Raw genomic sequence first — 27,608 nt, forward strand, 5'->3', positions numbered from 1 at the left:
CGTTGCTTGCATGAGCCCTGCGTGGTAGGATATTTTCTGGAGCATGGGCCATTCACCAATGGCTACACCCTAGTGGAATTCTCCATGCTTTCTTTCTGCTTTGGAATTACATTGAGATGTCAGAAACACAAGGTGGACACAGCCTGGTTTCCTGAGTCACCTCTTTGGAAGGATTGACTAATACAATAAACATTACATCTATGTCATAATTGAAAGAATCAGCTTCAACTTATATATTATTTTTATATTAATAGAATTTCATACTTATATTGTGAATATTTTGCTACATTATGTAAGATAATCTGAGAAGATAATCCAATCTGTCTGTCTGCCTGTCTGTCTATCTATTCATCGTATTTTGGGTTTTTTCTAGACAGGGTTTTTCCGTGTATCCTTGGCTATCCTGGAACTCACTCTGTAGACCAGGCTGGCCTTGAACTCACAGAGACCCACCTGGCTCCGCCTCCCAAGGGCTGGAATTAAAGGCATGTGCAACAACCACTCGGCATGAGAAGATAATTTTAATAACCTCCTACTATTTCATTGGATTGACTTACTGCTTGTGCACCATACTTTGCAATGCTTTGTGGGAAAGATGAGCCCACTCTTCCCTCTGGGGAGGAAAACAGCATATTGTGTCTCTGAAATGTATCGTAACATCTTGTTTCTCCCCTTTGATCCAGTTCTGTGTTAGCAGGTTTATCCTTAAGATGTGATAAGCAAAAAGTTACCAAGAAAGCTCTCTTTATAGTATCCAAATTGGACATCATGTACACGATGACGGGTTAGATAAATGATGGTGGGTTTCCAGGCATCGCCTGTTTGTTGGCGTGGCTCGTCTAGTATCTCCAGTATCTGGAATCTGAGGGTGAGAACGTGGCTGGGAGAATGGATTTCTTGTCTCCCTGCTGACTGACTGCCTCTGATTTTGGAGGAGGCTGGCCAAGATTTCTCCCCTCCTAATTTCCTTGGCAGTCTATGACCCTGGCTGCAAAGAGTGTTCAGATGGCCTCCTGGACATCAAACGGCTACAGCCCAACATTTGGTTACATAAAGAGCAAATGAATCATGAACACATGGATTATATTTCCGTTCAAATACACAGCAATTTTGAATGGTGGGAAATGGACTCTGGGCTGTACAAATTAGCACTAGGTTGGGGACATGGGTGAAGTCACTGAACAGATTTACCAGTTTGCTATGTCCTCTGCACCCCAAAACATTTCTCCTTAGATCCTTAGGAACGGAATCCATTTAATTCAACAGGCTGTTGAAAGCTAGTTTTTCTGCCAAAGTAGTCAGGAAGCCAAAGGCATTTATTTTTGCCAAAGGTTCTTGGTTCTTGAAGTTTATTTTCTTTTTCTTTCTTTTTCCTCTTTCTTCTCTCTCTCCCCCTTCCTCCCTTCCTCCCTCCATCCCTCCCTCCCTCCCTTTCTTCTATTTCAAATAAAGCCCATGAAAACTTAACATGCATAACGGACTCTCCCTTTTCTTAGTTTCTATATTGGAGCTTTTAATTTTCTTCCCTTTTCTTTGTTTTGAGGTACAGTCTCATGAGGTAGCCGAGGCTTACCTCAAGCTTGCTATGTAACTGAGGCTAGCCCTCCTGTTCCACCTCCCAAGTACTGGGATTATAGATGTCCATGACCTCACCACACTTTTTCCTCTGGCCAGATACTATATTGCTTCTTTCACTGTGACCCATTGAGTGCTGGTTTTCCAAGGCCCATTACTACTCCTACGAAATTATAATTTAATATATATTGCTTTTTGAGACAGGTTCTCTCTGTTATGTAACCCTGACTGTCCTGGAACTCACTAGGTAGACCAAGCTGGCCTCAAACTCCTTTGAACTGACAGATCCACTTGCCTCTGCCTCCCAATTAAAGGCATATATCACCATGCCTGGCTTCTATGATCAATATGCTAACTTCCAGGTCCTATTTCACGTCTCTCTCCTCATGTCCGGTTCCTGCATCTGTGCATACACTGGGTATCTCTGTTCTCGATGGTCCAAGTCTCTCACTGCTGGCAGCAGAGAAAAGAGGCGACAGAGAACCCAGTGAAGCAGGGAAGTGACGGAAACCACTAACCTTAGGACATACATAGGAGTTGGGCATCTTCTGTCCTGTCGCTGATTTCCCTGCCGATTTTCTGACACCACATTTCCCTGACTTGTCAAACCGAGGTCCAGAGAGTCAATTTCATGATGTAATCAATAAACTAAAGAAAAACACCTTTGGTCTCAGAGGCAGAGAGACTGGAGCCTAGCGCTGGTCCCACTGGTATAATGAGCAGGATAAGGAATTCGTGAAAGAAGAAAAAAAACGTTGTAATCTATTGATCTTGATGTCTAAGCTGGATTCACCTCTCAGACACAGTCTCAATGGGATCCTGCCTATGTAGCCTGGCAACAGCCCAGGTAAAGTAAACCCAAGCTCCAGCAAGATTAGAAACAGTCCAAAGCTTCCCCAAAGTGGGCTGAGCTGATCTCCATTTCTGAGATCTGAAAGGTGCTGCTTACTGGAGAAGGTTTGGCTGAGCGCTTCTAGAGGAGGTCCCTGCTACAGTGACAAAGTGGTCTATCCTTGAAGGCAGCCCCAACACCACTGAAGACCAAAGTGAAGCCAGGCCAAATAGGGAACTATAGGAAAGTTTTTACCAGCCGGGTAGTGGTGGCGCACGCCTTTAATCCCAGCACTCGGGAGGCAGAGGCAGGCGGATCTCTGTGAGTTTGAGGCCAGCCTGGTCTACAAGAGCTAGTTCCAGGACAGACTCCAAAAGCTGTAGAGAAACCCTGTCTCAACCCCCCCAAAACAAAAAAAACAAAAAAAAAGAAAAAGAAAAAGAAAGAAAGCAAAGAAAAAAAGAAATTATTTACCAATGCCTTGTGGGGCTGCTCCCTGGAAGATGAGGACCTTGGACTAAGCCACCATGGATGGATCCTCTGCTTCAACGAGAGCCGAGAGGGGAGGGGAGCCACAGCAACCCTGTGTGCCTCTACCGTGCCAAGTAATATAACAACAAGGAAGGAATTCCGGGATCATGTAAATTGATAACTGAACCCGATGGCCTCCTTGGGAACACTTGGAAGGAGGTGGCAAAAGATAATCCTTGTTGCTGTTAATTGCGTTTACGCAAGGCAGTAATTAGAGGAGAGCCAGGGTGTCAAGAGAATGCTGGTGGTGGCTATGTCCCTGTGCCACCTCCAGAAAGAGTGAGGTGTGCCCCTCTACCTCAAGCTACATGAAAGGGGCACCAAAGAAGCATTTAGTGTAACTAGCTTACTTTCTCAGCTCTTGTTTCTCACGTGAGGAGAGCCAGGGCTGGTGCTCACTCCCAGAGGCAAAACTAAAGAGAGAAAGAAATAAGGGACAATTGAGTTGCCACTTTGATGACAAAAGGAAAAAAAGAAAAAGGAGGAAACAAGCAAGAAAGTGAAGGGACTGCGTTGGTCTTCTGTGAAATGCGATGATCAGAGATCTTACTGGGAATGCTGATCTCTTCTTCCCCCAAGCTCCAACTCCCAAACATCAGAAACTGCAGTGGGTGAGATGTGGGAACAGATACAACAGGGGCTGAGGCCAAAGCTCAAATTCAACACTGAGTTTAGAAAAAAAAAAAAAACTGAGACATCATCTTATGTCTTCCCAGACAGAATTCAATGTCATGATCCTCCTGCACCAGCTGCCTAGGGGCTACAATTCCAGGCTAAACATTACATTTTAATTGCTAAAGTAAGTCTATGTTGAAGTGTTTAGGAGCATAAAGTAGTCAAAGGTCACTTTACTGAGGGGCAACCGTCTTGGAAATTCATTCCTTGCTTGCTCCACCTTGTGCTAAACAAGGAGACAGGCAGGAGGGTAAAAAAAATGTAATAGCCAATGAAAAAGAGTTGATTGTCCATGTCATGCAGATCCCAATGGGTCTTCCTCCTGAACTCCTGAGACCCCACCCTCCCTGAAAACTTTCTCTTCATCCAGCTGTGTTACAAGGAATAAAAAGCAGGAAGCTGACATCCTCCTGCAACCCACAAGTGAGATTTGGAGAAACAGATCCACCGCAGGCTGGCACATCCTGCCTCCCAGATTTCTCAGTAAGGTAGTGCCAGATACCCCCAGTGTCTCCTTAGTAAGGTACTTTTTATTAACGCCTTTCTCCCTTGCTTCTGATCGCCTCCCATATAAGGGGTCAATGTCACTTTCTCCTTTATTCATGTCCCAGCCAGCCTCCAACATCTCCCCCATCTGTATCCGTTGCCGGCAGCCAGTCTCTCCTGCTGATGTACATACCCCACAATACTGCCCTTCCAGAGGAAGCCAGGGAAGTATGGCAGGATGCAGAACCCAGAGACCTCTTCTGCTACTCTCTCACCCTGCCCTAAAAGATATCATATCTGAACTCCTTCTCCCCATCCTTCCAGCCCCCAAGCTCTGGACCCTGGCAGCTCAGCAAGGGTGGTGCTGCTTCCTGCCCGTCTGTTTGGAAGCACATTCAGGAGACAAGACAGGTGTTTGGCAGATGTTCAACCTTGTTCCCTTCAGCCAACAATAATACACCACAGAAACTACGCAAGGAGGGAAGGGGGAGGGGGTTGCCCAACAGTGAGGACAGCCACTTGAGGATGGAGTGGGGAGAAGGGAGGATTCCCATGCGCCGAGCAACTCCATGAGTGGTCATGGCATCGCATGCGCAGTGCAGGATTCTGGAGGGACTACTGGGTGGGCCAGTCTCTTACATCAGCTACCCCAGTGAATACACACCCCGGTGCCCAGGAAGCCTGCAGGGGTTGCAGGCATCTCAGAGGCCTAAAACACAACCCAAGGTCTGCCGCCAACACACAGGGTATCTCGAATGACTTTACCAGAGCTGACTGTTTCCCCAGTGTTCATCCGGATAAGTCTCCAGACAACTTCTGGCTGTCCAGTTTTAGTGGAAAGGCTGCCTCTAAAAACTCAGAGAAACTGAGTTTCCAGATACACCCAAACAGCACGCATGCTCTCTCTCTTTTTTTTTTAAGAATTGGTTAAAGTATTAAAAAATATTTAAATCACAAAGAGGCTATGAATGTAGTTCAGCTCACAGAAGACAAGAGGCCTGGGATTCAATCCCCAAAGCCACAAAACAGAAAAAAAAAACTGACAAATATTTTATATAAAATACACAATGTGACAGCTTGAGACGCCACTCAGGCTGGACGCTCGATGCTTCTAGAACACTCTTTCAGAAGGCTCACCTTTTAAAAACCATATTTTTCCTTTTACAGTTTCAACACACATCTTGGGTCAGTCTCTCATTTTTTTTTAGGAACTACAATAAATATTTAAAGTGCTGTTCAGTATCTTTGGTGATCAGGAAAATGAAAATCAGAACATTAAACCCCATCTCACCCTGCCTGGGAATGGCTATTTGAAAAATAAGAAGCTCGTGAAGATGTGGGGTGGAGGAACTTTTCTACTTTATGCTCTTCTAGGGAGCACTTAAGTGCAGCCACTGTGCAAACAACACGGACTTCCTCCTAAAACAATGTAACTACCAGAGCCAGAGGGGTCGAGGGCACCAGGAGAACGCCGCCTAGACAATCAACTAAGCAGAACTCAAAGGGGCCTGCAGAGGTTGAAGCAACAAACACGGAGCTGAGCTAGGGCCTCTGCATATATGCGTGTACCTTTTGGTTGTGTAGCTCGGTGTTTGTACCGGCTGGTTTTGTGGGTCAGCTTGACACAAGCTAGAGAAAAGAGCCTCAGCTGAGGAAATGCCTTCCAGCTGCATCTCAAGGAGGAAGCGTTTCATCATCTGATCAATGCCGGAGGGCCCAGCCCACGGTGGGTGGTGCCATCCCTGCGCTGTAGGTCCTGGGTTCTCTAACATGGGCTGAGCAAGTCAGGGGAAGCAAGCCAGTAAGCAGCACCCTCCATGACCTCTGCATCAGCTCCTGCCTCCAGGAGTCTGCCCTGTTTCAGTTCCTGTCCTGACTTCCTTCAGTGATGAACAGCAATGCTGAAGTGTACATCAAATACACCCTTTCCTCCCCAACTTGAGTTTTGGTCATGATGTTTCTTCGCAGCCATAGAAACCCTACCTACGATAATGTTCTTGTGGGACTCCTCACAGTGGGAATAGGGGGCTGTCTGACTCTTTCATCTGCACTTAGAGCCTTTTTCCTCCTACTGGATTGCCACATCCAGCTAGAGTAGGACAGTTTGTGCCCAGTCTTATTGCATCCTGTTAGGCCATGATCAGTGAATATCCATGGGAAGTCTGTTTTTTTTATTTCTTTTTTGGAAGGGAAACAGAAGAGAAGTTGATCTGGGGTAGAGGAGAGGAAACTGTAGTCGGGATGTAATACAAGAGAGAAGAAGAAAAGTTAAAATAAGATTTAAGATTTAGAAAAAAAATATAGCTCCCACATGATTGGGACTGTATACCCTCTAAGTATGCACAGGAAGGAACCAAAGTCAGCATAGAACAGGGACATCTGAACACTGATAGCTATTGCTGCGCTCATCATATAGCCACGCCATGGTGTCAACCTAGGTGCACTGAAATACATGAATGGCAAAGGCAGGAGGAGAACACTTTTAGTATTGACTATGCAATGAATTTCAGGCCAGCCCAGCTATACAACGAGACTTTGCTCAAAGACAGGATGTAAAATAGAACCACTGGAAGGAAGGGAGAAGGAGAGGAGGGAGGGGGGAGGAAGGAAGGGAGTGGAGAAATGATCCAGTAGTTAAAAGCACTAGCTGCTCTTCCAGGGGGCTTGGATTTGATTCCCAGCAGCTCAAAACCATATGATACCCTCATCTGATCTCTGTGGGCAACACACACACACGTGTGGTGCAAAGGCATGCATGGCAAAACGTGTAAAAACTGAGGGATGCTGTTCTATGCCTGTACTACAATCTATACGGTACTATGCCTGTAGTTCCTGTGCCGCTACAGGTCTGGTAAGAGCCGGGAACCAGACTTGAGACTTAAAAATACATGGAGAGAGACACAGGGGCACGGGTCATCCTGATACAAGAATGCCAATGCCCACTTTATTGTGCTCAGGGGCAGTTCATACAGGGATCCCTAGCCACGCCCAGCTCTCGGGATCTTTCAGCTGCAGGCCCCATCAGCCTGCCTTCAGGGTCTCGTGCTCAGAGCAGCTGCAGGCACAGGTGTTTTGCTCAGTTCACTCCAGCAGGCAAAGGGTCTCAGGTGGGCAAAGTCAGGGGGCCAGGGAGCTACAGCTCCCAATAGAAACACCCATACACAGATGATTAAAAAGAAAGAAAACAAAACAAGGTACAGCCTATATACACAAGAGTGTGTTGCTAGTAAGGAAGAATGAGCCAGATGTGATGCCCCCTGCCTGTCCTACCAGCACTCAGGAAACTAAGGCACGAGTTCAAAGCTAGCCTACGATACAGCGCGAAGATCCTGCCTCAGAAGACAAAGAGAATGAAATCATCCCATTTACTGGAAGATACACGGAACTGGAGACCATTATGTTAATAGAAATCTCGGAAACACAAAAGACAGTGTTTTTTCTCTTCTCATATGTGTGGGGGATGGGTGGTGACCTCAAAGTTGAGAGACTGGAACTGAGAAGGGCTTGGAGGCAGGGAGGAGAGGAGAGAACGCACTGCAAGATAGGAATGGGAGCGTGGACACACTTTAATGAGGTAAACGCATGCACGTAAATCTCATGGTGAAGCTCACTAATTTGGGCAATTAACTAGTTAGCATATGTTAATGATTAAAAGAAAAAAGAAGAAAGTTCATCCTTTCATTATAATTCAAGGAATTGCACGATTAATTAAAATTAAATATTGTCAGCATTATTTTCCAAATTTTTCCACTAATGGTTTTTAAAAGCAGCCACACACCCAAGTGTTTTGAGTTATGTAAGCGGCCATTAGTCTAAGACTCACCAAGCTACACAAAGCTTCACGGAGTCTGAAATGAGCCACCAACAAAAAGACACAGGATTATTTGGCGTGTATGGGGAGCAGGTCTGCTGAGCTGCAGAAGGCGGGGGAGGAATTAGATGTTTGAGTTTGTTCTTTAACAAATCAAAATTCTGCTTGGTACTATGTTTCTTTTTTCCTTTAGAAAATAACTACGGGGGCTTTATTGTGAGGTGTCTCAAAAAATAAATACATACATACTATCACAGTGCCATTCAAGAAAATTACAAGTTACAGTTGAATGCTGGAGAGCCAAGAGCTTTCATTGCAACATTCCCAAGCCAAGGATATTACCAACTATATAAAAACTGGATATGTGTGTAGCAAAAATATATGTAGAAACAAATTGATGTCTTTCATGCTCTGTAGCTCTGCCAGTCCTTTCCAAAGAGAACCCCTGCCTTGAAAAACCAAGCATTAATTAATTGAAAATTAAAAATGAACCTCGGAGCATGTATAGGGCTTGCTGCCCGGCTCTTTGGGGGTTCTTTGGGAGCTTGTTCTGCGCTCAGAGCATGCCAGCACTCACGCCCTGAGCCCCTGGGAACCCCCCTACTCTCCTCTGCTTCTTTGAGACTTCACATGCGGGATCTCCCTTAGCACAGCATTCTAGGTTCATCTCCGTTCTCACAAATGGCACTTCTGGTACCGCCAGGTATTCCTGACAGGATCAGTGCTCAGGTCTCCACCCTTCTCCATGGCCGCTTTACCGTTAGTCCCCGCTGCCCCAGAGCAGAGCTTGTCTTTCAGCCGCTCCCCGGCTGCCTCCCTTCTCGCCGGTTCATTGCCCAGCAGGCATGGGTCTTCCCACAAGCTCTGTCAAGCTCCAGCTCCCCTCAAACAGCTCCTTATGGACACTGGCCACCTGCCACATGAGTGAGCATGGAGGATCGTAGCAACCCTTTGAGCTTCCGTTCAGAATTACCGCCCATACCCACAGTTCCACTGTGCCCACTGGGCACAGTTATGCACAGTAAGCATTCAGCATCCTGCTTCGCCCTCTGTCAGGAGCAGGGCACATTTGCAGCAGGTCTCAGGGCAGAACTTGAACGCACATCCAAAGACACATCCTAGAATACACCTCAGCATTTCCGAGTTCCGGTATTAGTCGTCGGGTCAATCTCAGGCTTGCTAAGAGGCAACAAAGTTAGATGATTGAGTGCTCTGGGCTCAAATCCAGGCTGCCAAAATCCCTCCTTACTGGTCATGTGACACAGACTCTGCTAACCTATCCTGTGGATTCCCTGTCCTGTAAATTTCAGATAATGCTGGTACCTTTCTCGTAGGCTGTGAGGATTACATGGCTTGCCATGTTCAGACTACAAAAGGCCCAGTACACAGCAAGTGGTCAAATAAATGTTTGGTGATGGCCTTAGCAATGATGCTCCACACAGAGTACAGACGGGGTCCTCCATTCCCTGCCTTCAGAGAGCCTACGGTTCAGCATAGCAGAACGGGCAAAGAAACCGCATTTTCATCCACAGTGGAAGTTGGTGGTGAGAAACACCAGTTCACATGCGGTGCCGGGCAAATCTAGTCTCCCCACATCCTAAGCGTCCATTTACTACATAATGAGGCAACAGCAGTGAGTGGCAACAATATGAGCCGAGCCACGTGCTGAATGGGGACAACAGATGGCAAAAGTATGCATGCGGCTTCTCTAAGAAGCCTCTACATAGGGATGTATGTAGAAGAGAAATACTAAAACCGATTTTGCAGGACTAGAGAGATGGTTCGGCAATCCACAGCGCTTACGCGCTTGCAGAAGATGTGGGTTCAGCCTCGGTAACACCGAGCTAATGACCATTAGCTCCAAGGGATTTGATTAATGTCCTGTTCTGGCCTCTGAGGGCATGGCACACACGTGGAGCACATACACACAGGTAAAACACTCTAAAATATATTTTTAAAAAACACTAAAGTAAAAATAAATAAAATTAGCATCAGAAGGCAGCACGCAAGATAAGCAAGATCACCCCAAGACCAGACAGCGCTGGGAGCTGGTGGTGGCAGATGACGGGCAGTCTTGCCTTAACCTTTCCCAGTTTACACAGTGATATGATAGGGATGGGTGACTTTATAGACTATGGCAGAGAGGTGTCTTGACCTCCCATAGCCTCTTAACAGGGCGCTTTTCATAATTCCTTCCCTCTTAAAACATTCATTTTTGAAGCTGGGAAGTCCCACATTATTTGACATTAAGCCTAACTGAGCCCTTTTGGAATTGACTTAACGTTGTTAACATTGACCTCTTGTGGCCACCGTAGGCAACTGCATGCCCAAATCAAATCGCGGTGCCTGTCTGCCAGATTGCAAGCCACTCCTGACCCGACTCCTGGTTCTGCTCTTCAAAGTCCTTAGCAGTTACATGCTGATCAGGCCCTTCCTCCAAGTAACTGCATCTCGGAGGACCCGCCTCTGGCTTCCCCGAAGCGTTGTGAATCCCTTTCCCGGCTGAGGCTCTTTCCCCTTTCGTACATTGCCAGGTGAGGCCATTGGCCCCTGCAGGCTCCGACACCCCAGTTTGGCTCTGCCAGGCCAGTGATGCTGCTCATGCTGTTTTCCTTAGAATGCGGTTTAGAAAAGATTCTTTGATCCTTGAGTGTGTTTGTTTGGTTTGGATTTTTGTTTGTTTTTTTTATAATCCAGTTCAAACCTGCCGCTCTAGTCTTCAAGCAGGATGTGTGTTGTTTCCTTTTGATTTGTTAAGAGTTTAGCGACCAACTGTTTGCTGTACACAGGATCTCCTAGGCCTAGTAACCCAGTCAGGTTCTCATGGACAATAACTGAATTTATATTGCATGATCATCAAATATGTAAGTGGAACTACATGGTTATTTCTTCGAAAAAAAAAACTCTAGATGATGAATTTAATAGTGAAAAGGGTGTTTCTAATTTTGCCTTTGGTAAAGGACATTAAAAAAAAAAACCCACTCCCCAGAAACCCACCAATCAGATCTGCAATCCCCACTTCAGGCCTTGGGCATCTTTCTCACACTTGTGATCCCAGAGTCACAGATGACCACCTCCCCCAGTGGACCTTGCGGCCCTCCCTTCTCCCCGCCCCCTTCCTCTCCCTCCTCTTCCCCTCCATCTGTGGGTAGGAACTGATGAACTTTCAGAGCGGTGTTTACCCACATCATTTCTTCCTGCAGCCCTAGGGAGCGGTGGGGAGGGAGGATTTGGAGCTAGAAAGTGGCCAGACCTCGTCTCTGGGATTATCTTATGTTCCTACTGCCGGAAGCTAAGGTTCCACTCAGTCCTGAACTTGGATTTGCTACCAGTGACCAAGGGAGGACTAGAGGAGTACCAGCCTAGCAGATGACAGACACCCTGTCTGGAGGGAAGTAGCCTCTACGTTGGGCCTACTCTTCCCTGGCAACCACCTCACCTTCCCTGAACACTTGCCCATCTGTGCTTGGTTCTTAGCAATGGGGTCCTTCTCTACCACCTCTCTCTCCTCCTTTTCTTCCTCCACCAAATTGTGAAGCCCTGTCTTTCTCCGAGGCCTCTCCATCCCATGCCTTCTCTCCATACTTCTTAACACCGCCTAAATTCAAAAACCCCACTGTCTCCTTTTCCCGATCCCTCCACAGCAGTCTCCCTAAAGTGACATCATACGTTCACCTCTTCAACCTCATTCACAACCGGCATCACCTTCAAGATAAAATTCAAGCTCCACTGCTTGATACATGCAGCTTAGGACAGTACTCATCCTGTAGGCTGCTGTTGCATACAACACACAGTGGCATAGGGTAGCCTGGAGCAGGCCTGTCCTGGTCTCCTCATGGTATTTATGGTGTCTTTGGAAGATTGCCACTGTAGTGTAGGGTGTGAAGTCCAGAAATGCTGACAAATAAGGCCCAGGACAGCTCTATGACAAAGAACTACCCGAACCCAAACCGTCAAGGATGCTATAAGGAAGAACCCTTGATCCAGAAGCAGAGTCTAGAAGGAAAGCCCCAGCCCTGCTGCTTGGAGCTGTGTGGGCTTGCCATGAATAAATGCTGCACATATAACACCAGAGAGGGGTGGCAAATGATAAAAAGCATAAAGTGTTGGGAGCTGTTGAGGGCTGTGGAGCCCCGGACCCCGAGTTCCCTGTGAGTGGTTTGTTTTTCCTATGCTTGCAGCTGCTCTGAGCACGAGACCCTGATGGCAGGCTGGTGGGGCTGCAGCTGAAAGATCCCGAGAGCTGGGCGTGGCTAAGGATCCCTATATAAGCTGCCCCTGAGCACAATAAAGTTGGCACTCTTGTATCAAGAGTGACCCCTGTCTCTGTCTCTGTGTGTCTTTGTATGTTTAAGTCTCCAGCTTAGTTCCCCCCCACACACACAACCAAATCTATAGTGCCCCAGGGAGCTGCAGGCGTAATACCGTATAGATCGTAGTACAGGACCATTTCGGTGTTTAACAATAAAGGTCCTTTATAATGTAAGATGTTCAACAGGCGATACTGAGCAATGGGTGACCCAGGTAACAGGCTCAGTTCTGAAGTTCACCTGTTCTTTTAGTGACAGGCATGAGAGGCACGGGATTCATTTGTATCCACCATTCCCCAGTTCTGGGCGTTCAAATCTAAGGATTCTCTGTATGTTAGTCAAGTACTCTATTACTGAGCTGTACCTCCAAGCCCAGGATTTTCTCTTACACACACACACACACACACACGAATGGTGGGTAGGGATTAAGATGCCCTTGTGATGGGAGTGAAAATGGGCCAGAATTGACTACTATGTTTGCAGATGGTTTTGGCTATTACAGAATGTCTTCCCCAGATAGGCAGGTGGAGCAACTCTACCTGTCTGGCTTTTGCCCTTGGAGACTTAAGCATATGTTATCTTCCTCTCTGAAGACAGTGACTCTAAAAATAAACTAGCAAGCTTTTTTAAAAAAAAAAAAAATACTGCTTCTGTAGGCTGCAGAGATGACTCAAAGAGCACTTTCTGCTCTTCGAGAGGTTCCATTCCCAGTAAGCACCTGGTTGCCAACAATGATCTTTAGCTCCCATACCAGGGGATCCGATGCCCTCTTTTGTCCTTCATGAGTAATGCATGCATGTGATGCACAGACATACCTATAAAACACCCATACACATAAATATATTTTTTAAAAAGCAACCTTTAAAGTTTAATACTTTAATATGGAAATTGGAACTCTACCCAAAGTAAACCAAATGAGGCTCTCCTAAGATGTGCCCAAAAGCAGGCACACTTTAGAGCCCCACCCCAGAAGCTCTGGTTTGGTAGAAGGAAGTACAGCCTGGACCCAGCTCTTGCCAAAGGTCTTCGGGTGCTCGAGTACATAGCCAGGTTGGCACCTGCTGACAAAGGTCTTTTCTGGCCATCTCAAGAAACTGTTACTTTGTCTGCGTCCTTGTCTATGGGGCTTCTCTCGAAGCCCATGGACTGTCTGAGAGTCCCTGATGAAACTCATTGTCCAGGTTGAACCAGCATTGAGTCAAGATGTCTATTTAGGGTTCTGACATTAGTGACTATAATTGTTCCCCAAGGTGGCTCCAGCACAGAGACAGGCTAGACAGCCTTTGGTGCCAATGCCTGCTTCTTGAAGCATGCTTGAGCCCAAGTTCACCTACATAAAACCTACTGTAACCTTTCTACAACTCAACGTGTTTATTTGGGGAGAGCTATTGATCCTAATATCTTACATCAAAAGCAGAATGAGTAGTTGAACAAATAAACGGAAGCATATACAGTCATTCTGTCCAGACTTTTCCTTTTTTTTTTATTATGTGTATTGATATGTTGGGGGGGGGGGGCAAGCATGTGAGGGCAATGCCTGAGCAGGCCAGAAGAGGGCACCAGTCCTCCTGGAGCTGGAGTTACAGGAAGTTGTCAGCCACCTGAAATAGATGCTGAGAACCGAACTCGGATCCTCTGGAAGAGCAGAATTCACATTTAACCACTCAGCTGTCTCTCCAGCCCCATTGCTGGGACCTTTGTTACCCTGTGGCTGACATCATGATTCAGTTTCAAAAATTCACTGGCGGTAAAGGGATTCTGCAGTGTGAGGTTCATTATAAGATTATAGACCCCCCGTTGAGCAGAGGACCTGACATCCCGGACTGGAGGCTGAGACAAAAGTAGGATGTTTTTCAGAACACAGAGATGCAATGGCTGTGGTCCCAGAACTCAGGATGCAGAGATGGGGGATTTCAATCTCAAGGCAAAGCTACAACTCAGAACTACACATTGTTCCACATGGAAGAAAACTGGGGGAGAAACAGCAATACCAAAACATCCATAAACTTCTGACATCATTTATTACATAAACACAGCTTTGGAAAGGAGCTTAGGCTTTGCTGGGCCTGCTAAGCAAAGGGCTCCGAGTGGGGGTACTGAGCTCTCTACTATTAGAATATCAACAAAAGCTGATCTAACTTCAAATACTATTGTTTTCAGACACCATTTACTCCCTACACCTAGGTCCCCATCACTACTTCAATAAGTTTAATATGATATTTCTTTTAATACCCTGTTCCTGGCATTCTGCACCCTATTAAAAAACCGCTTGGGACACAACCAATATTGTTCATTTCTTTTTAAGACCTACAGTTGCTGAGAGCAGGGCCCGAGAGGCCCCATGTGTGCCTGGTGTAACTATGGGCTGATGCCCATGGCCTGCTCCACAGCACGGGTGTCATCTGTGGGAGGTTTGGGGAGGTCCAGCATTGTGGTCGCCTTGTTTCTGGGATTCCCAGTAACCAGCTTCCAGTGGTTCTTGGGTTTTTCAACTCTGTGTGAATCCAGATGTGTGTGAGCTGCAACCTCAACTTCCTTCCCAAAATAGGTCCTGGAGCACAAAAGAATGGATTTCAGTTAGAAACTGAACGACAGTGTTCAATCCCTCCTAGGAAATCCCTCTTGGACCAGACCACTCTGCAAAGCCCAGGAGAGCCCCTAAAATGTATGTTTGCAGGAATATTTTCCCCCTGTTCTTGGAGGTTTAGGCACATGGGGTCCCTTTATAGCCAATACCTTCCTATCAGGGAAGACTTTACCCAATAGCAGCATCAAAGTTCTACACAAAGCAGAATTCCAGCATCATAATTCATAATTATGACATTTAAAAGTATCAGTTACAATTCTAAGTCAATAGTGTGGGCCGTGTAGGTATCTCTGACAAAGTTTTTCCCAAATATAATACATTTCTCAAATATAATACATTAAGTTTCTTTAGTGTTAAAAATAAGTATTTGTGCCAGGCGATGATGATGCATGCCTGTAATCCCAGCACTCAGGAGACAGAGACAGATGACTCTCTGAGTTCGAGGCCAGCCTGGTCTATAGAGCAAGTTCCAGGACAGGATCCAAAGCTACAGAGAAACCCTGTCTCAACTAACTAAATAAATGGTATTTGCAAAATCAAGTCTTTTGGATTTTAAATTCGGGCCAATCAAAACTTCAGGTGATAAACATATGGACCACCCTGAATTTAAACTAAACTTTGTCTTTTGACTGTCTTCATAAATTTAGTAACCCCTTTCTGAATTATAAAATAAGTCACTTGACAAAGTATTTGATGTGCCAACTGAGTGCTTATCTTTGTATCACAGAGCAGAAATATTCAAATAACATTGAGCATTAACAAGGATTTTCACATATTTGACTTGTCTAGTATGCTTAACACTAAACGAAAACAAAAACTGACCTTTACTTTTAAACAATTTTTATGAACAATGTGGTCGTTTTAAATTCATCACCTAAAAACCTTCAACTTTGCATGACTAGACACAGACATCTAGTCAAACATCTCTGCTTTTACGTGCATGACCTGAGCCCACTATGTAAGAGAATGCTCTTACACCCAGAAGTATGGTACCTTATGGGGAGATGCCGATGGGCGGCCAAGGCTCGGTTTGTGTGGCGATGATAGAGGATAAGTTTTTCATTTGCCTTACAGGATAGGAAAAGAGTACCATTAGCATTCTGTACGACTTCCTGGAAGCAAGAATCTAGAAAACATTAACATATTCACATCAACGTAGTGCATATATAACCTACTAAGGCTGGGGAACCATGATGGGCTTCATGAAACGCACCATGGTAGATAGTCTACAGGGAAGATTATTCAAAGTCATATGTAAGAAGACTTTTGACAACATGAAACATGGCTGATGCTGTTAAGTACACACGTGTACACACACGTACACACACACACACACACGTATATATTTAGCAGTTCCTAATGCCGTCCTAGGAATGCCAAGCAAGGAGAGGATGGCTACCCAGAAAATTCTGCCAAGCTTCCTTCCCTGTGGATAAGGTGACCATCCTTCACCCTGTACAACTCGGAGGGAGCCTCCAGGAACTGGGGTACCCTGCCAGAGCTTTGAAGAAATTGACCCACTATGTGGGGCAGACTCAGAGGAATCTGAGACTGTAGCCCCTCCCGTGGGCAATCCTATAAAACTGCTGATGCCGGATGCTCGGATGCATGCAGCGAGTCCTAAAATCCCTCCCTCTCCTATAACAGATGCCCCCTTGGATATGTAGCAAAGCCTTGGGTTGGAGAGGCAAAGGCAGCAAGCTTGCTCTGTGCCCATAGTAACCTCCCAAAAGGATCATGTCTCATGCTCCATCACACTTGGTCCAGAGCCCCAAACAAGAGTGATCAGGGACTGTGTGTGCCTCCGTAGCCGCTGCTGCCTCTTCCCTTCCCTCAGCTTCCCAGGATCTTTCGTCAAGCAAAGTGGTGCTGTTTGGATACTTGGAAAGGAGAGGCTTGGGCCAGCCTGGGCTACAGAGTGAGGAAAGAAAGGAGTGGGGAGGGAGAAGAGAGGAGGGGAGGAGAGAAAGGGAGGGAGAGGGGAAGGAAGGAAATAAAGGAGAGCAGAAGAGAAGCGAGTGGAGGGGGACAGGAGGAAAGAGGGGGCAGGGATAGAGGAAGAAAGGAGAGAGGGAAAGGAGAGGAGAGAGAGAAAAAAGGAAGGGTGGGGAGGAGAAAGAAAAAAGAGGGAGGAGATGGGATTGATGGAGGAAGGGAGGGAGGGAGAGAAGGAAGGAAGTAGGCCTGTACAGATTAAGTTGCCAAGCGCATTGCGTGCAGGGATTTCTACAGAGCTGTGTTGGGAGAGCCCAGGGACCCTGGGTCTTTTGTACTCTTTGTGCAGTGATTCTAATCTGCAGCCACCAGGGTTCAGAGACAGGAATTCAAAGCGTTGCCTCAGAACAATCCAGCGCTGTCCACATTTAAGATACAAACGAAAGAAAAAGAAGAAATCTTCCTGCAGTTGGAGTGACAGTGAGCCTCCGCCTGAGGGCCAGGAGTGAGCCCCAGCCCTTCCTCTCACAAACCCCAGGCCCACGTCCTGCATGCCAAGCTCACCCTGACTGGGAAGCCTTCATATTCCAGGCGCAGCTGGGGGTCGAGGAAGGTAGCCTGCCAGCAGTTCAGATGGGAGTTCTCATCTGTCAGAGTCACCTCCTGGAGCCAGGACTTCTTAGAGGACTTCATAAGGGTCCTGTGGTCACTGAATAAATAGAGCTGGAAACAGCACATGAGCAGAGTCACCGCTATGGAGAAAGCTGGGGAATGGGCGACCAGAGAGACTGCAGCAAGCAGGCACGAAAGCAGCTTCTAGAACCCTGTTCCTCCCCTTCCTGTAAGAAAATGCAACTCTCCCCTTCCTTAGAAGTACATTGTCAGAAGAGCATTTTCCCCCTTTCCCTCCCTCTTCCTGTATCCTTCCCCCCTTCTCTTTCCTGTGATGGTTTGAATGAGTCTGGTTCCCATGCTCTTATGCTTGAAGACTTGGGTCCCCAGTTGGTGGACTGTTTGGGAAGGGCTAGAAGGTGTGTGTGTGACCTTATTGGAAAAGGTGCCTCACCAGCAGTGGGCTTCGAGATTTCAGAAGTCCATGCCATTCCCAGTTAGCTCTCTCTTTCTGCTTCCTACTTAAAAAGCAGATGTGAGCTCTCAACTCCTCTTCCAGCACCATCTCTGCCTATCTGATGCCAGGATGGTTGGACTCTTAACATTCTGGAACCATGAACCTCCAAATTAAATACTTTTTTTTCTGTCACCTTGGTCGTGGTGTTTTGTCTCGGCAACAGAAAATAAAACGTTTTTCCATACTCCATTCCCTGCTCCCCTAACTCTTTCAAAACATGGGACCTGGGTCTGTATCCTCCGCGCTATAAATAACATTACCGAAACCAGGCACCTGAGATGAAGGACTCTTCAAGGGCCTGGGTTCATCACAGCCGGCACTGGCTCCTGACTTTCTAGTGACCCTGACCATCTGGAATCCTTGTTCCCATTGGGAATAGAGCTTAGCTGCATGGCTAACCTTATCAAGGGCCATCCCATCCTGCTGGAAGCTCAGAATGTTCTTTGTTAGCTCTTTGCTTGTTCACCTTCACCTTGAACATGAAGGTAGTTTGTCTTCAAACAAGGTTCTAGTGTTCAAAAACTTAGACTTATTTGACTTATACACGAGAGTTTTGTCAACGTGTATGCATATGTGCTGTGTGTACATCTGGTGCCTGCCGAGGTCAGGAGAAGGCTTCAGGTCCTCTGGGACTGGTTGTGAGCCACCGTGTGCATGCTGAGAAATGAACCTGGGTTTTTCCAAGAAAGCAACAAGTGCTCTTAACCATTGAGCCATTTCCTTGGCCCTTTGTGCGTGCTTTATTATCTACTAAGCTGTGCTTGAGGTACAAAGAGGAAGGCATGAGCTAGAATCCTCTGTACATTTTCTACCCAGCGAGAGGGGTGATGGGCTGTGAATAAGAGCAGTTTCTTGCTACCCTGTGGATGTTGACTGTCCCCCATGTGACTGCTGATTCCCAAGGTGGCGTCAGTGGAATACGAGGCCTCGTGAGAGGATCTCCTATGCTTAGAAGGTTCCTCAGAAGACAGATCAGACCGATGAGGCCCGGACCATGGCTGGCCTTGAGAAAGAAAAGATGGATGATAGGTACTACGGAGAGAGAGAGAATGAACTGGACCTGGATGGAAAGGAGCTTTGCTGAAGTGACATTCAAAGCCAACAGGAGGGAATAACACTATCAACAAGACCAGTGCTCCAACCGTGTGAGGCGAGTCACAAAACCTGACCAAGAGCTGACATGCCTTCCTGAGAGAATCTGAGGCACACCTTACAAGAGTCAAACCTCCAAAGTTGTGAATAAAGGAAAAGCACTTAGTTTTACAGTGCCAGCCAAACACAAAGTGGCTTTTCCCTGCACAGGCCGAGGGACTGGAAAAGATAATTATTGCATTTAGCTGAAAGATTAATTCCTAATGTAACTCAGACAAAGGGAGAGAAAGGAGGGGAACAGAGATCTGTCAACGTGCATTACAGCGCTGTATAATTACAACACTGTAGCCCTAGAGTAAAAATAGACGACTTCAGTGGATCAAAATAGAACATTCAGGAAGAGTATGTGGTGCAGAGGATAATTTAATATATGCCTAAGGAAGCACCGTGTGTCAGGAGGAAGAATTATTCGAGAGCTATCACGTGAGATGGATGATCATTTGGGGGAACTTGGGGGCAAAACCTTTTGCCAAAATAAATCTCAAGTGTATTAAGAATAAATGTAAACAAATGTCAAACTGTAAACATCTAGAAAGTAATACTTATCTTCCTTCTTATCAGATTCCCTAACAGACTAAACCTTAAAAGCAATGTAGGGGCTAAGGAGATGACTCCGTGAATAAGACCCTGTCTCAAACAGGGCAAAAAGTGAAAACTCCCAAATGGTGTCGTAGGCACACAGTCACACACTCGCACGCGCACACGCACACGCCCTCCCCACGCACACGCGAAGAAATAGTTTCAAAGGAAAACTGATAGATTTAGCTCACAAATACAATTAAAACAACTACGATTTAAAATGAGGAATGAAATAGCAGTAACAAATATACAAAATTTAATCATCCATCCAAAGGGCAGAAAGGTAAACCCCCGTCAATGGAGACAAAGACCACATGGCTCCCAGGGAAAAAGAATAAGGATAGCAAAGACAGGGAGGAAAAGTGAGGACATAGGAGGGGGAAGGGTAGAAGTTCAGGGACTGAACCAGGTACTGTGACATTTACATATCTTTTCCTGTTTGTCCAGAAGATTAGCAAAGACTTAAATTATGCTGTTTGCCACGCTTAATGCCTTTTGCATTTATTGTTGCTGAAGGTACAGATTATCCCAATCAATTAAAGAACTTTTTACATGTTACCTTTAAAAAGAAACAAAACAAAAAAAAAAAAAAAAACAGGATCTCACTCTGAAACACAGGCTGACCTCTATTTTGTGGCAATCCCCCTGCTTCAGCACTTCAAGTGCTGAAAATATAGGTGTGTGTTACTATATCCAGCTTTCAATACTTCTATTTGTATTCACATTCTTGATATCAGTCATGATAGGCCAAAAGAAAAAAATCTATTCTGGAGAAAGACTCACTAAACCAGGGTTTGAGGGGTGTGAGCTTTAAGCATTTACCCACCTACACACATGAAACCCTATACGTGATAGAAACTAGAGTAACAAACTCAGTTAGCCATGGTGGCGCACACACACGTGTAATCACAGAACTCAGAAGGCTAAGGCAAGAAGATGGCTAGTTCAAGGCCAGCCCTGGGCTGAATAGTAAGACCACCAGAAGAAGAAAGCAAAGGAGCCTGCCCGAAGATAGACTAAGGACTGGGTCACTCTGACACGGCTGTACAATAATGTATCAGGCATTCCTTAAATGTAACTGTTAAGGAGAGCTTTGAAAACAGGGAAGTAGAAAGAAGCTGGGTGCTCATTAAGGTCACAGCCGAGTTGTGCCTTTTTAAGAAGACACATAGGAAAGCACCAATCGAAGACAGATGCTGGTGTGCACATCTCTGGGTGCTACGCCCCTGCCCCAACGACTTATATGCTTCATTTCTGTATCTAAATTCAGGCTGCAGATGGACACCTATGCATGGCATAGTTTGACTGACACCGTCAGTTTGGCTTAGTGCTACCAAAAGGGCTGATGTCATGTCGGACAACACTGGGATTTCCTGCTCATGTCCTTTGTCTCATTTGCTGTCTGATAAGACAGATTTGCAAGGGAAAGGGCTTACTGGGGCTCACAGTTTCAGGAATTAGTCTCTAGTGGTGGGAAAGGCTTGGCAGCAGGGACAGCTGTGGCTGTGCCTATGGGGCCACTGATTACATCTCAATGGACCAAGGAGTGGAGAGATTGGGCCCGAACCAGAAAGAGCTATAAGGCCTCTCCCCCACTGCCAATCACTTCCTCCAGCTGGTCCCTAACTCCCAAAAGAGCCCCACCCATTGGGAACTCAGTGTCCAAACACTGGAGCCTATGGGGAGGGGGGGTACTTTCCACACTCAAACCATAACAATGCCCGCGGTCCTAGCTCTGCCATTTAAAGCTGAATGCCTAGTTCCCAGTGTTCTTACATCAGGGACGCTCGTGAAAACAATGGAGTCAGCATGTATGAAGCAATTGCGGCATTGCCTGGCACGGTGCTCCAACTTTGAGTCACCAACTCAAATGGTTAATTTACACAAATCCCCATTACAGAGCTTGCATGGGAAACTCAAGCGTGAGTTTATCTGGTTCTTTCTGTTGTCTGTTTGGTTCTGTCCTGATCAGTCTCACTCTACGACTCACGTGAGTCTCAGACTCACGGCAATCCTCCAGCCTCCACCTCTCAAGGGCTGGGTTTAATAGGTGTGAGCCATGGCACCTGGCCTATTATACTTCATTATCTCCAAAGTAAAGGAGATTCTCAGAGACTTAAGCTTCCTGACTTCGGCAAACTCATACCGTCCTTATTACTTCTTAGAAAAAAAAAAAATAATTGCTAATCAAAAGCTTCAAATGCCAGAGCTGGACACTAGGGTCCATGCCTACAGTCCCAGATATTAGACAGGACACTGAGACATGAGCATCACTTTGAGCCCAGAAGTTCAAGATTAGTCTAAGCAATGTATTTCTTGCTGGCATTGGTGGCATATGACAAATACCAGCTAACCTGTTCATTCCATTTACTGTTTGACGAGGCATAAACCTTAGCTTTTAAGGACAAGGATGCTGTTTGCTTGTTTGTTTTGTTATTTACAAAGCTAAGAGGAGAGAATCAGGTACACAGCGCCCACTAGGCCCCACAGACCGAATCCACAGTGACAGCAGGAATGGGGCCCTCATCTGCACACTCCCACTGGAGGTAGCTCTTGGCCATCTTGGTAAACAAGGACAGACGACAGGAGCACACACAGGAAGACTCACCATCTTGCATTCCAGGCCTGCAGCTATCCCGAGGCAGAAGCTCTGCCCGTATCTAAGGACTTGGCCCACAGCGCTCCTGTCTGTGCCAGCACTGGAGGGTTAGAGCAAGGGGAGAGAGTGAGGACTGTGCCTTCCCATCATTCCCTCGCTTTTCTTAAGGCATCTATTCACGTGCCGTACTCAAATAACAAAAGTTCCACCCTGGTCTGTTTGGCTTGCCAGGCAAAGACCTCGGATGGGAGATGATGTCAGGAGACCCTGACAAGAATCACCGTGCTGGACCCCAATATCCATTTTTGCAACATTACTTAAAATACTCAAGCACCAACTGTAAGATTTTCTTTTTTTTTTTTTTTTTGTATTTTTCTATTCATGTCTTTAGTTGAGAAATGCACGATTTTGTTTTTTGGTGTTTTGAGACAGTCTGACATTGAAGGCCAGGCTGACATGGAACTTGCAGAAATCCTCCTGCCTCAGCATCCTGAGAGTGCTGGAGTTACAGCCATAAACCACCATAGCCATCTATAAAAGTTCTTTCGTTTTAGCCTCAACATCCAGCTAGCATGAGCACGCTGTTACCTGCTCTGCCCCACAGATCAAACCCAGAGCCTCCCCGCCGCTCTGTAGCCTTTGGAGTAGACTAAGCATGTCATGTCAACGTATGACAAGAAGTTAGACGGAGCCAAAGTGATACCTCTGCAGGCATTTAATACAATCTTCCCTCATCATCTTCCAGGGACAGAAATGGTCCTCGACTTTAAGTTGTTTTACCGCCAACCATTTAATTAAGACAAATTAAATGAAGGGTGCAGAAGGATGCAAGGCTCTGTTCTTGTCACCGAAGGATTGCCAGTCCTCAATCAAAGTCAAAACGGTAGTTTGAGTTATGATTGTACGTCTCTAAGGGTCTCATTGATCATTTCCAAAACCTCAGGTCAATTTTGGTAGACGACTGATTTGAAGAGAGGAAAACCCATCTCGTGTAGCCTTTTATTACATGACATACTTTTCTTGCAAAACTAGCAAGAGCCATGGAAACTCTCTTGTGAGCACAAAGCATCCTGTAACATTGTTTGGAAAATCCTTCTTTACTTCCAGGCAGAATGTAAGTTCAATTCTCTGGATCTGGCCACCATGAAGCAAACATTTTGAACTAAACACAAATAGCTAATTAACCTTTTGTCTTCGGCAACGGGCACGTAAAGGGTCCTCAGCAATGTTTCTCAAGTAAGCAAGCAAAATAAGACGTCAGAAAATATTCCCATAACCTTTGCCTGTAGCCGTTATTACCTGATCCCAGTGTGTGTGTCCGTGTCTATCTGTGTGTTTGTGTGCATTTGTGTGCGTGCACAGTGGTATTCCTCAGGTGCTGTTTTTTTTTTAAAGTGTCTCGTTTGGCCTGAAATTCAGTAAGTAAGCTAGGCTGGCTGACCAGTAAGGCTCAGAGTATGCATGTCTCTTCCTGCCCGGTGCTGGAATTACAAAAGTGAGTGTCACCACACTAGGTTTTGTTAAATGGTTTCTAGGGATCCAACTCAGGTCCTCACATGTATGAGGGAAACTAATGTCTCATTTCGGATTTTTAAGCTACAAATCCAAGCGGATACTGTGATGCCCTGAATGAGAGTCTCTACCTCAAAATGGTGAAGGTGTTCCTGCCCGTCGGGACGGTGGTCTGCACAGCGCTCACGCCACAGGGCATTTCCAACTCATTGCATAGCTGGGCTTTCACTTCATCTGGGCTCATGCACAGGCACATGTCTCCTTCCAGAAACACGCCAGCCTCCTCCCCCGGGGCGTGGTCAGGGTTCACAAGGATCACCTTATCGCCGTAGTGGACAAACCCATCTTGGGATATTGAAAGCTCCATCTACAGTTTTAAAAGGAATTTTCCAATAAGCCAACCAGTTCCTTAGCTGCTGGGACCTAGGTCCCTCCCGAGGGTACCTCCTTTCTTAGACTGGCACCATTTCAATAAGGCCCTCCCCCCTCCTTCTCTCCCTCCCTCGGATCCTTAGTGTCCTTCCCTTCCACACGGTCAAGCAAGTTCCCAATGACCCTAAACAAGGTCAAGCAAAGCTGTTGGAATTCACATAGGTCGGTTCCATTATAAATTCTCTCAACCCAACATTCTTGAGCTGCAACCAGAAGGCACTTTATTTGGGCAAGCATTAATCCATCCCTTAGATGCAAACACAATTAAGTAAACATAATTAAGGGGAGACTTTCTGTTATGTTTCTAAAACCTTGGAGAACTTTTTTTTAAAAAAACTGTACTTTTCAGATAAATTTTCTTTAAGTTTTCAAAATGGCTAGTTGTTCATAGACGTTTTCCTTTCTTAACTCACACTTAATTTGACAGCAGTTTGAAACTGGCATTGGAATTTGAGATTACCGGTCTCAAGAGGATCTTTTTCAGCCTTCTGTTTCTCTGTATAAGAAGTTCTCCCTTCTCCCTCTTCTCTAGGAAGTCTCTCATGCGCTCCTGGGGATGCAAAGACAGGGTAAAGGAGAGCCCAGGGAGGGGCTTGCACACGTCCTGGTAGCTTTCCCTTCAGAAGCATCTCAAGTTCAAAGACAGTTTGAGAACACAAAGGGAAATGTGATCGTGACAAAGATGGCAGAAATGTCCTCTGCATGTCACGGCGGAGTGCTTAGAAAACCCTGAGAAGAAAAATGCATGGAGAAGAAAAAAGAGAGGGTCGCTATGCTTATCCCATCCACAGACCATCAGGAGTGGTATTTGTTTGGAAGCCAGCAGTCTCTACCGGGGTCCTCCTGACTGTGTGGTGAACATGTAGAAAGCCTAGGCAGGTGGATATCCGAGTTTGAGACCAGCCTGGTCTACAAGAACTAGTCCAGGACAGGCACCAAAGCTATAAATCCTGTCTCAAAAAAAAAAAAAAAAAAAAGCCTACTTTTCTCCATACACTCGTAACACCAGAACCTTCCCAACACCTAGGGGTGCCACAAAGCTGGGGAAGGCAGAGAACCAGGGCGGGGGGGGGGGGGGGGGGGGGGGGGGGAAGGGGGGAGGGGTGCGGGGGTGGAGGGGGCAATCTGTGCCTGCTGTGGGTTCAGGAACCGCGAAGCGGGTGCTCAGAGAGCAGATGCACTACCTCGGGTTCCTCAAAGGGGAGTGGGGGACACGGTGAGGCTGGGTGAGAAGAGGCTAAGTGCTCAGAGCAGCACAGAGCGAGCATGCAGGACAGGATCTAGAATCCTGGGAACTGCGCACCTCCTCCAGGAAGACGTCTTCGTTCCAGTTGCCCATCCGGACTCCAGGACCATACAAGTTCCGTGCCATCGTCCCTGCTCAGTCAGAAAGCCAGCTTCCCAGGACACTAGCGTTAGCGTGTCTCGTTGCCATGACGACCAGGCAGCTCCCGGTTGGTCAAGGTTCTCTTGGCTAGCCAATAAGTGACAGCACACCAGGTGCGCTGGTTCCATGTTCCGCCTTAGGCCACCTCACCCTACCCCTCCCATCACTGCCAGGGTCTTCAATGAGGAACACTGCAAAGCTGATTGGGAAGCCCCGCAGCACATGTTTCAAATGCTCCCTAGGGGGAAGAAAGGTCTTGAAACTTTTTAAGTCGTTTTTCTTGGGTTGGATTTTTAAGTGAGTGTCTGGATATATACCCCAGGCTGGTCTTGAACTCTTTATGTATCAGTCCGGTCTTGAACTGGAAATCTTCCTGACTGCCTCCTAGTGTTAGGATAACAGACATGCAACACTACAATTGGCATAAAAAAATGCGTTTTGCTTTTTAAATTGGGCTCTAAGTTGAAGCACTCTGAAAAGGGAGTGTCCTTGCTTTCCTGTGGAAGTGTGGTTCAACTCCAGTCTATTTTCCTAATCGCTGTCAGCATTGATTTCACAAAACAGCACCTCATCACTGTAGACACTGAACACACACACACACACACACACACGGAGGGGGCATTGCTCAAAATTCACAGCTTCCAAGGGAAGAAACCACTGTGTTAACATATTTTTTTATTTTTCTTGGGTAGTCCATAATTTTCATGGATTTCAGAGCAACCCTCAGCTCCCATGTCCAAATGCAAGGGCAAGCCTGTGATTTGCAGGCACTCTTGGTAAAGCCAAAGTTTGCTGTCGCCAGCATTTCTTCAAGAGGATATTGTCTTATGAGCAGGAGGAATAAGCAGTTAGGTAGAACCACCCACCTGGTGCTGGCTGCTGACTGCATACATCTATTAACTCCCCAGTTTCCAATCGCCTCCCAGTGTAGACAAGAAATGGAAGGTGTGGGCCAAACCCAACTAAACAGGGAAGCCAGATCCTGAAAACAAATTGCTTCAGGAGATTGTAACACACCCAAGCCACCGAAGAAATGATGGAGAAGGGACTGGAGGGCTTGTGGATGAGTCATTGCTGTCCTGTGGGCTTGTGAGGGTGACAGCTGGGCAAACTTGGGGGAAGAGGGTTCCTGGGAGACCTGAGAGGACCTGAGCTTGGAAGCTGCAGCCAAGGACACAAATAGGACCATTCTGCTCCTCTGCAGTTCTACTGGCTGTCCCTCCACCACCACACCGCATTCTAAGATACACATTCTAAGATTCGAAAAGGCGCTAAGTCGGACGTTACATTGGATCAGACACATGATGAACTGGAAACAGACTCAGTGAAGTTAGCAGTGTACCTTAGCATGTTCAAACTGCTAAAGCCAGCCTGGCTGTGTATGACGAGGAATAGGCATCAGTGTGACTCCTCACACGGGATTATGGTAATCTGAAAGCAAGCAAGCAGTTGCCTGGTGACGTCGCCACAGTACCATCAAAGCACACAGCACCGCTCACATGTGTCTGTGATGCTGGTATAAGAAAAACCTGTGTGCCGGCTGCTGATCAAAAGCATAGCACACACAGTTTTGGGTAGCACATGAGGCTCAGAATGATGCTAAATGACTATGTTGCCGGCTTACTGTTTACGATAGGGTGTGCTTTTACCTCTATTTTAGAAGGTATGCCTCCTGTGTACTACAGGGTACTAGGAAGCAGTGTGGGGGAGGGGATCCCCTGTGTCAGCAGTCTCCTGCAGCTCACACTAGAACATCTCCAGACTGTTTAATTTGCTCTTGTGGTCTTCTGGTCACTATCACCCAAAGCGTTCAAAGCCATTGCGGATGTTTGGAGAGGAACTGATGTAAAATGATTGACCTGGAAACAAAGGTGCGAGCGATTTTTTTTTTCCTAAAACCACAAACCAATAGTAGTTATCCCTCAAGTCATGTCCAGATTCACCACAGATGGTATTAAAAAGCATGAAAACCATTGGGGATGGGGATCCACTAAAGGCAATAACACTAATAGAAACTTGAGGAGGACCAATAGCAGATACGGAGGAACTTTAAGATCCTGGCTTAGAGACCCAGCA

General features: G+C 46.4%; 1 protein-coding gene across 1 annotated transcript; it reads right to left on the bottom strand.

The window, feature by feature from the left end:
- Window positions 1-14,578: 14,578 nt before the first annotated feature.
- On the bottom strand, window positions 14,579-25,517 carry Cfap161 (cilia and flagella associated protein 161). Its single transcript, XM_038313432.1, has 7 exons — window positions 25,449-25,517; window positions 24,606-24,695; window positions 23,845-24,080; window positions 22,211-22,301; window positions 17,307-17,465; window positions 15,801-15,874; window positions 14,579-14,771 (listed from the first exon to the last, which is right to left on the bottom strand). Exons 1-7 carry the CDS (start codon window positions 25,515-25,517, stop codon window positions 14,579-14,581), a joined length of 912 nt encoding a protein of 303 aa, XP_038169360.1.
- Between the last annotated feature and the right edge of the window lie 2,091 nt (window positions 25,518-27,608).

This window comes from Arvicola amphibius, chromosome 12, assembly GCF_903992535.2.
Source record: "Arvicola amphibius chromosome 12, mArvAmp1.2, whole genome shotgun sequence".
Taxonomy (NCBI): Eukaryota; Metazoa; Chordata; class Mammalia; order Rodentia; family Cricetidae; genus Arvicola; species Arvicola amphibius.

Excerpts from the sequence above, each read along its gene's own strand:
- Cfap161 (XM_038313432.1), bottom strand. The coding sequence starts at position 25,517 with ATGGCACGGAACTTGTATGGTCCTGGAGTCCGGATGGGCAACTGGAAC. Across the intron at positions 22,302-23,844 it reads AACACCTTCACCATTTTGAG|TGCTGGCACAGACAGGAGCG; the intron begins GTAGAGACTCTC and ends CTAACCCTCCAG. Across the intron at positions 17,466-22,210 it reads CAGGCCTGGAATGCAAGATG|CTCTATTTATTCAGTGACCA; the intron begins GTGAGTCTTCCT and ends TGCTGTTTCCAG.